We start from the raw sequence: 10,047 nt of genomic DNA on the forward strand, positions 1-10,047 counted from the left end.
GATGGAAATTATCAGCACGGTTCACGTGTTGCCAAATTCTGTGCACGTTTTTGATAGGATGCAAAATGGAAGTATTCTTCTAGGAATAAGTGTTTTCCAACTGTGCAAAGAGTGTGTGCTTGACTCAGAATATGATTATTTCCGTATGGGAATAAAGGGTCTTCTAACGAGGAAATGCACCAGTTTAAACCAATTAAACTGGCAAGGATTCTGCTAGGAGCAACGCTCCAAAACCTAGGGAAAGCTGAGGCTTTGGAGCATGTTAGGCCAGCACGTATCTGCGTGCAGAGAAGTGACTAACATATTTGTTCAATTTGGCTCCCTTGGCAAAAAGCTTTCTCCCTGGAAGCGTTCCGGCAGGGAGTGGGACAGTGCTCGTCTGCCTCTTCTGGACACCAGTCCATCACACAACAGGGGCTCTAAGTGAGAGATTAGGAAACACGTGGGGTCAAGAAAGAAGTAAGTAAAGAATGGCGTTGCCATGATCCACACTTTGGAAATTTCTTGTAAGCTTAGATGACAGACAGCTAAAGCATCCGTGCTGTCTTCTCTGACTGCTAGAGTTTGCCGTACAGGTTTCATCACTCTTTATCCTGATTCTTCAGCTCCTGAAGTCATGGAGACAGCCAGCCTTCCTCTCCTGACCCTTCCCAATCCTCTACGCTTGTCAAGCTCCAGTGGCACTTTCCCTGACCAAGCTCCTCCTGAAGCCCCTGACAGATGAAACCTCCCTCCTAGGCTTCGGTCTGCATCAGGACTTTCTCTACAGCAACGAGAGAGAAGCAGCTGATGTTGCTGTGGTAGAAACGTTGGTCATATTTCTGGGTTCTTAACGCCACAACCCCACCAACCAACCCCCCTTTAATCCATTATGCTTCATTAACAAATGCCCGGGCTCTGGTATATTTTGGTGCTCAGCCTAATGTGCATAGATGCCAGTTTGAATTGGGGATCGAGCAACTTCATGTAGGAAATTATGTCTGGGGACTGTGTTGGATGCTATCTGATACTAACTTCCTTTTAAATAGCTTATTTTGTTATTTTCTTCCCTGTTTTGAGCTAGACTGAAAGCTTGCAGCTAAGTGGAGAGGACACAAAGGGGAGTATTCATCGAAGATAACCTTTGGGTTATCGTGGCTGGGAGGGGTTGGGGCCACTCAGGTTAGATGCTCTGCGTCTTGGCAATTACTTCTGAAGACAGGTTCCCGCTTTGAGCCCTTTCCCTGGAGAATCCTTTCCTTTCACAGGTAGGCGAGCTCCTCTGCACTGAATTTAGCTTTTGTGAACATCTGTGTCCTTGCCCCGGACTGTTGAAGTGCCACGTCACGCAAGTTCGGAGGTACAGTAGGTACGGAAACAGCAGAGGAGGCAACAAAGCAGCACTTCAGTTGAGAGAAATGCTTTTTTTCTTTTCCCCCAAGAATAACTAGATTCATTTGTTGACACAAATGTGAATGAGCAGGCATATCTGAAATGTGTTGGCTTATATTATGTATTCTATATGCCAAACTAGATGATATAATGTAATTTTGCAATTGATTGTAGGAAAGCAAATGAAAAAGCCCATTTAAAAAGGAATCTGCAGTAATACGATTGGAATGAAACTTGCTGTTGCAACTCCACTAAATAATGGCAACCTGCTTATTTTATCAAAAAAGCTTTATTTCTATAACGCTTCATATATAACGTACTACTAAGTAACGATAATTGAAAAAAAAGTCATGTTGCTTTCTTTGAAGTCTGGCAGTTCCTTTACTCTTGCCGTTTTACAGGAATAGGAGGGAAGCAGGGTCATTCTGACCGAGGGAGGACTCAGCCGCCCCCAGCGCAGCCCTAGAGGCACCAGCTCGAGTAGGAAAATGGCATTAGTAATCATCATAGTTGACGCTTGCCCCGTGCCTGAAGGTGTGCGGATTTCGCGGGCCAATTGGTGAATCTTCATCGTAGTGGTGTTGGTAGTGTCCACCGTAGTATTCATTACGAGCCCGCCCTAAGCTTGTCCAGTAGGAGATGTCATCTTCAAATTTCTGCCAAAAAAAAAAAAAAAAGAGAAAATACTTGCTTTCCCAGCCTGAAACTTTACAACGAAGAGAGTGAAACAGAAGTGGCGCAAGATCTTCCTTTTGTCTCTTTCAGAAATTCAGATCCTTTGCGTATTTCAAAAGGAAATCTTGAGATCTAAGGAGGGTTGTGACTTGCACCTACCTTCTCTGTGGGATTAGCGGGAATTCTCCTGCCCAGCCCCACCGGCACCCACCGCCACCCCCTCTGCCCACTGTGAAGTGCTTAAGCCGAGAGCGCCTTCAACTGCAACGTGCACCGAGCACCTTTCGTATTTATGTTACCTCTTCAGTGGTGGACTATAAAAACATTTCAGTGCTTTCTACTTAAAAACCTAAAGGTTTGGTTCTCCGTTGCCCCATGCCTTTAGTCGCAATGGCCCCGACTGCAAAGTGGGTGCAACAGGCTTTTCGCTTTACGCCCGTGATCTTTCACTCCCATTTTGCCTGGGTAAAAAACGAACGTACTGCAGCCTTCTAGCTATGGAAATGCAATAAGCCGTTCAATTCTGCCCACAGCAGCAGGGGAAAAACAGTGTGCAAGGATATCAAATACTTGCCAAGCCCAAAGCCTTTCCATCTGAATGACTCTTTGGAAATATTTTTGGCTGAGATATGGAAAAAAAAGTTTTGCAAAATACACAATGGGTAAGTATGGCCCAAGTCCTTCGCTGGAACAAACAGTTATTTCATTGTTAAAACTGTGTCTTAATACTCAAGAAAACCTACTTAGTGGATTCATTGTATCCCACAACAGGCCCCATTTCAGTTTTTGAAATGCACACAGGAACTCCGAGGAGAATTCATCTTATCTGCATGGTTTGTCCTTATTACTTACTTCTTGGTATTTGCCCCAAGTCTTAATTTTTTGATGCATAAAACCATTTTTCCTATTTTTCCTGTTCCTATTGGGGTAGGGGGATATAGCCACGCTGCTAAAAAGTCACTTTTATGTGCATAATGTCCAGGAGGGTACAAAAAAAATCTATCCTTCATTATTTCAGTCCAGGCAAAGGATTGTTTTTCTAATTGTTCGAGCTTTGAAAATGAGTGCATTCGTCTTCTAAGCCATCCACATAGCATGAAGGTCCAAAATGTGCTCCAGCTTGCCTGTGCCAATGCGGTCTCATTAAACGTATTCATGCAGCTGATGGACGCCAAGAATTCAACATCTGTAACTATTTTTACCTCTTACTAACGTAGAAATTATTCTACACGTGGGACTGCAACTAAATGCCTATTTTTCACCTTATTTCAGCACCTACAGCTTTGTGCAGAGCCAGGAACTTTTGATTCCACTCCAGCGTTTTTCCAAATTAACTGTTTTTTAAAGAAATGTATCCTTCTCGTTTGAAGGGAGGTTGGCTGCAGGTTATCAAATGTTTTTCCTTTCACGCTGGGAGTCGAGGCGCTGGCGATGATCAGGAGCCGCCCGCCCCACGGAGGCACACGCCCGCGTTAGGTTCGTAACGTCAGTGCGATTTCGCTGAGCCATGCCAACCACGACCAGCTTGGGGTGGATTTCTCAGCGCGTTAAAACGCAAATTGATTAGGTTGAGGCTGCCAAATTAATTTCCTGAAACACAATCGATTGCTTTGGGCCTGGCCGCCTATAACTTTGTCCGGTTGCAATTTGTTAGGCTTAAGCTCCGTAGCAGGCAAGAACTCCAGGCAAGGTTTTAACGTCGTTTTTCTCTACTAACAAAATAACATGGAAACCTCTGACAAATACGGAGCTTGTATTACTTTAAAAGAAATAAATCACGGTGTCTGCGAACAGAAACAGGGCAGCTTCTCCCCGGGCCCTCCCCGTGGCTGTGCATCCCCGCTCTGAAGCCCGGCCGACCCCGCGGAAGCCTGACACTCACCGCCTCGTCGAACCCCAGGTACAGGAACTGCTGGTACCACTGCTGCACGTCGGGCTGGCTCCGGTCCCACAGCTGCCGCCTCTGGCGTCTCAGGCTGCTTAGGAACTCCTTGGCCACCGCTTCTTTCACCAACACCTCAGGCTCCGTGGCAACAGGGGCTGAAATTAATTCCCCCCCGCCCCCAAAAGGCATGCCAGGAAATTTTTAGTCAGCCTGGAAGCGCGCGGCTCGCAGCAAGTAAGAAAGTGCTGCTCGCATCGTGCCATCGCCTTTGTGCGTGGCAGCGCGATGCGTGTCGCAGCAGTAACAGTAGTAAACCCAGGCATCGTTGATGTAACAGGATTTCTCAGCTGCCCTCATTCTCTTGGCTTTGATAAAAGCTGTTCTGAGCTCAAAGACATAAGCTAAGTAAGGAATTTAAATAAATAAACCCAAACTGAAAAAGCATACGCTGTGTTGCGCTTTGAGGAGAGAACAGGAGACTGGCCTCTGCGTGCTGCTGTTACAGTAATGGGAGAGAAGATGGGAGGTGAAGTTAAAATCCTGAAGAAGCTGGAGAATCATAGAATCGTGGAATGGTTTGGGTCAGAAGGGACCTTAAAGACCATCTAGTTCCAACCCCCTGCCATGGGCAGGGACACCTCCCACTAGACCAGGCTGCTCAAAGCCCCATCCAGCCTGGCCTTGAAACACTGCTGACTTATTAGGGTGAAGGGATAAAAAGATAGATTATTTTTTTTTAAATCTGTTGTGTAAAAATGTAGCTTTTAAATAATGATGAGTGCTACTAAATGCCCTGTATGCCTGAAAATAAAAGCCCATCAGGCTTCCATAGCGGACTGCTTGGTGGATGCATGGAGACGCCCCAGACCCAGACGTGCCACCTGGCTTGCTCCATGCCTAGGAGGCAGGCAGTTTGCTGCGGCTGCTGGAGGAATTGATGTCCCTCCGAACGGCACGGAGGTGAGGACTGGCTAGGCCCCTGCCACGCACGGAAATGATAAAACGTGGTACGATGTTTGGTCTTCCCGTGAAACTAGAAGCATACCTAGGAGCAGGAGGAACATCTTGGCTTCAGAGAGTTCATGGCAATGAGGGAGAGACCAGGACACGGGCGTGGATGGGGATTTTTGGAGGATGAGAGGGAAGAGGCTGGGGCAGAAGGGGAAGACGTGGAGATGTGAAAACCATTGAAGCAGGGTCTGGGTGGACTCACAGCGGGAGGCAAAAGACTGTGGCGGGAAGGGGATTCCGGAGGTAAAAACGAAAGCTGAGTTGTCGTAGGAAGAGTGGGAAACAGCAGGCTGCCCTGCGGTGATGAGCTGGAAAATGGTCACTCACGGTACGCTGGAGCTGGGTGTTACCACTGGGAAGCAGGACAGTGGGCAAGTGTCACGGGAATGAGCAAGGGACACTGCCAGCAAGGGACCAAGTGCTGTGCCCTTAGCCTGCTCGCTTTAGTGCACAGCTGGAAAAGGGGAGCGCAGCTGGAATGAAGGGGCTGTCTATTCCCTGCATCATCGGTTCAAGGCTTTGCAGTTCTTCCTGGGCTCGGCCATGTTGTCTGCACCCCCAGGAAGCCTCCCCTCGGGTGGTCCCTCTCACCAGGGGACCTGAACAAACCATCTGACCGCTGCTGGGGCGCAGGGAGGGCGGCTGTCAGTGCCATCTGCGTGCAAGCACTGCAGAAGGGTGAGGTAGGGACCCACACGCAAGGCAAACAGCCGGGGATGGGCCACACATTTCAGGGCAGGCAAGAGGTGGTGGCTGACGGCAAGAAAAACCCAGGGAGAAGTCAGTCAGGCTTGCAGAAAGAGGGAGTCCCCTCTCGGGGGGAGGGGTGTAAAATTCTTTGCCTCAGCCACAGAGCAGGCTGAGGGGAGGAAACCAAAACTTCTGGGGTGTTTCAGGCTGAGCCCCATCTGCTGCAGTGCTGCTTGTCCCCGGCCAGATCCGTTTCCATCCCCTTCCCTCAACCAGCGAGCCGTTCTGTGCATCTGCCCGCTGGGCCCTCAGCCATCATCTCTCCCATAGAGGGAGAGCAGTCTTCCAAGAAGGAAGAACATGTGGGGCCAAGAGGACAAAGGGAACAAGTCAAGGCATCGCGAGCAAGCCCGGTTTGCACATTTTCTCCTCTGCACCTGAGCCAGCAGTATTTCCATGCATTACAATTCCTTGGAAAAGCTTGTGACTTCCCAGAATAAGCCAGCTAAACGCCACGTCTGCCATGCATACAACTGGGAAAGGCAGATGCCATGCACCGCTCGGAGCAAAATGCAGGGTACTGCCCGAGGCTGGGAATCCTGGTTTTCAGGGGGGGATGTGACAAGCAGAGCTTCCAGCTTTGCCAGTACCAAATCCCAACCAGAGAAGCAGGCACAGGCTCCGTATGAGCAGGGGGTTTGGGTATGGTACGGAGCAAGAGCGGCTGTGTGGTACCAGCTTTGAGCCGGGAGCTGGTACACCGCTCCTCTGCCTGCCCTCTTCGGGCTGGAGACACATTGGCGGCGTTGACTGACAGCAACTGACTCGAAGGAATAAATAAGGGAAAGCACTTTGCCGTCTCTTCCCTTACCTTCTCGCTTCTGAAGCATCAGTTTCAGCTTATTTCCCCTTGAAATATCTAGACAAGTAAAAATAAAACACATACGTTTACTAAGAAGGAAATAACAACCAAAAAAAAAAATCATATTTTGAAAAATACTGAAAGTATTTTTGTCAGAGCTCCAGACCACCAGGCAAAACTCTGCAGCAAGTTTTCGCCAGTGCCTCCCTTTGCTCCCGTTCCGACACTCGAGTGCAACATACGCTGCAGGGAAGCTTTTTGACACTCCAGCATCCTCTCCCCAGCTCTCCCTGGCAAGAGAACCCCGAAACTGGTCTTCTTTGCTAATTAAACTAGAATATTTTGCAGCTGAAGACCTCAGCCAGTGCCAGTACCGTGACACAGCATGCAGGGCAGCATGATAACCCTGGAAAACCCTGAGCGAGGGGCACGTTAACAACCCGACTGCTTCAGTTTTTTCCCTCGCAGCCTGTCCCGAGGCACGTCGAGGCTGTCGTCCAGCTGCACCCCATTCCCAGAAGGGATCCAAGGCTTCAGCCCAGGGCCGGGCAGCTCAACGGGAGACCTGCAAGTGCTCGGCTGCCCCAAAAAGCTTTATTCGCTCCAAAACAAGCTCTTTAAAAAAAAAGATGCTCAACTTGCGCAAGTGACCAGAAAGTTTCACCCACGCGTGATGCCAGGGGAAGGCTTTTTCCCGCTTCCCGGGGTCAGGTTTTCCCTCCCCGCACCCTGTACCCCGCACCCCGTCCCGGTCGCGGGCGCTCACTCACCGGGGGCCGCGCAGAGCAGCGGGAGGAGGAGGAGGAGGAGGAGGAAGGCGGCTCCGGGCAGGGCCCCGCGGGGGCACGGCGGCGGCATGGCGGCGGCGGCGGCGGGAGACCCACCTGGGCGGGAGGAGACGGAGAGGATGGAGATGGAGCCGGAGCAGGAGCGGGGGGAAGGGGGGGCGAACGCCCGCCCCACGCCGCGCCCCGGCCCGGCCCGGCCCGGTGCCGCGGTGAGGGGCGGGGAGGCGCCCGGGGAGCGGCGGGCGAGGGCAGGGCTGGGAGCAGCTGTGGGCTTCCGTGGGCTTGTGCCCTTTGCGTTCACACGGGGAGTGGGACACACTTCGGCAGGACAAGGCGCCCACCCTCCTGTTTGGCGTGGCACGATTTGGCAGTTCCCAGCAGCGGTTTGGTTTTTTTCTTTCCCGTTTTTGGGGGGTTTTGTTTGCCTTTTTTTTTTTTTTTTTTTTTGTGGTCGCACACAATCCGATGCAACAGGCAAAGACCTTTCAGCAACTCAGGCAGGCTTTTCTTACCGGGCAATTAAAAAAAAAAAAAAAAATAGCTGTAGTGTGTCCTTTAACATTTCTCTACATATAAAGCCAGTTTGTCAGTTGCTTGTAACAGCAGATGGAAACTGAGAGATTGTTTCAGTGGAAAAACGAATCAGAATCAACCAAAGGTGACTTAGTTCAGGGGTTTTTCTCTCTCCTTTCCTCCCACCCCCCAAGTCCACAAAAAACCGCAATGCATTTACACTGATCAGCGTTAAAAAATAACGTAGATTTCTTTCTCTACATTTAGACAGGTTTATCTTATAGCAGGGGCTCAGGGAAGAAAAACCAAACTCACAAACTAAAAATCTTTGCTCAGCAGGATCACAGCTGCAATGGTGCCTAAGCTTACACTGACTTTTCGAACTCAGGTTTAAGCTCCCCTCAGTGAATTCAGCTTCTCTCAGCTCCTTCCCCTGCAAATGCCAGAAATATCCCAGATGAAGCCTGGTGAAATCCTTGCCCGTTCTCGGACACAAACCTCTCTCTTCCCTCACAGCAGAGACCCACGACACTCGGGAGGCTGCTGTGGGCGTCTGGCCTCCTGCCGAAGCTGTGCCAGGGTCCAGCCAGGAGCACGGGAGGGATTTAGGGCGAGGGAGGGGGAGCGGGGCTCGCTCTGTAACCAACTTGGGAGAAACCTGGCAAGTGCTGGGGCTCCGGCTCCCTCATCCAAGAGTTGTTTCCAGACTGGTTGCAGCTCAAACACGAATATATACACACGTGCACATGCACTGTATATACTGTAATTGTATATAAGTATGTATATTGAATACATATGTGTATATGTACATACACACGTGTGTATGGTGAGGGAGCTGTGCAGTGGTGTGACAACTCCCTGTGATCAGATGTGGAGCCCATCAGTGCCATTTCAGGCACGGCCAATTGTGGGGGTGGAACAGGACCCTGTGGCTGGCTTTACCATTTGCCATAAAACACAGAAGCAGCACCAGCATGGGCTGGTCGCAGAGTCACAGTATCACAGAATGGTAGGGGCTGGAAGGGACCTCTGGAGATCATCTAGTCCAACCCCCCTGCCAGAGCAGGGTCACCTACAGCAGGTTACACAGGAACGCGTCCAGGTGGGTTTTGAATGTCTCCAGAGATGGAGACTCCAGCACCTCTCTGGGCAGCCTCTTCCAGTGCTCTGCCACCCTCACAGTAAAGAAGCTCCTCCTCATGTTGAGATGGAACTTCCTATGCTCATGTTTGTTCCTGTTACCTCTTGTCCTGTTGCTGGGCACCACTGAGAAGAGCCTGGCCCCATCCTCCTGACACCTGCCCTTTCAGTATTTGTAAGCATTGATAAGGTCCCCCCTCAACCGTCTTTTTTGCAGACTGAAAAGACCCAAATCCTTCAGCCTTTCTTCATAAGAGAGGTGTTCCAATCCCCTAATCATCTTGGCAGCCCTTTGCTGCACCCTTTCCAGCAGTTCCCTGTCCTCCTTGAACCAGGAAGCCCAGAACTGGTCTCAGGTCCCTGGTCCCTCAGGGATTCCCCAGCACCAGCCTGAATTGTCACTTCAGGTGACCCCCTCCCCGATTGCTCCACGCATGTCTGCCTTGTGAAAAAAAAGTACTTGGAGATGCACCCAAAGCCTTCCCCCCACCTTCCTGTCTCCCAGCACTCTCAAGTGAATGCTCAGCCCTATTTGCTCATCCCAGTTGAAGTGGCAGCAGCAACCCCTCCAGCCAAAGAGCCCCTTGCCCTCTGCAGGAGCCGTGGCTTCGGTGGGGAAGAGCAGGAGGGAGCAGCACCTTCCAGTCCCCTCTGGTGAAAGCACTCCCATAGGAGGCCGGTGTCCCAGCTTAACTCCTATGAAACTGGGAACAAAAATTTGTCCCTTCTGTCACTGCTTTTGAGTGCTTTTGTCTTCGTAGCTCCATGTTTCAAGTGTCAGCAGTCTTAAATGCCGTGTGTTGGAGAAAATACCTGTTCTTTAGAATCAATGTGCCCTTTCACGAATGTAACGCTGACAGCCTCTTGGCTAAAAACACCTGAGGTTTTTGGATAGCTAGTTGCAGAACACAGACAGCAGGGACAGAAGCGAAGAGTACATACGTAAGGCTACATCAGACAGCCACGATGTAGATAATTTAGAAAAACAGGGCAGTAAATCGTGAATATTTACAGTCCACTGATGTATTGGTAATAGCAAAATGTGTTTTGTTCAGCTGGTGGGTTTGTAACAAGTCTTGCGTGGGAGCCGGGGCTCTGCAAGAACTTCAGGT

The 10,047-nt window shown here is 50.2% G+C and overlaps 1 protein-coding gene across 2 annotated transcripts in view; it reads right to left on the minus strand.

The window, feature by feature from the left end:
• Positions 1-1,646: 1,646 nt before the first annotated feature.
• Positions 1,647-10,047, minus strand: part of ECRG4 (ECRG4 augurin precursor) — a 33,437-nt gene continuing 25,036 nt past the window's right edge. Inside the window, exons 2-5 of one of the 2 annotated variants that reach the window (XM_063338811.1) lie at positions 7,265-7,378; positions 6,504-6,551; positions 3,929-4,086; positions 1,647-2,027 (exon numbers count right to left, since the gene is read on the minus strand). In XM_063338811.1, the coding sequence (XP_063194881.1) occupies positions 1,866-2,027; positions 3,929-4,086; positions 6,504-6,551; positions 7,265-7,378 (482 nt within the window). In that variant the 3' untranslated portion in view covers positions 1,647-1,865. The remainder of the gene's footprint in view (positions 2,028-3,928; positions 4,087-6,503; positions 6,552-7,264; positions 7,379-10,047) is intronic. The other variant, XM_063338818.1, reaches the window with a different exon arrangement.

The sequence above is a fragment of the Chroicocephalus ridibundus genome, chromosome 1 (assembly GCF_963924245.1).
Source record: "Chroicocephalus ridibundus chromosome 1, bChrRid1.1, whole genome shotgun sequence".
Classification (NCBI taxonomy): Eukaryota; Metazoa; Chordata; class Aves; order Charadriiformes; family Laridae; genus Chroicocephalus; species Chroicocephalus ridibundus.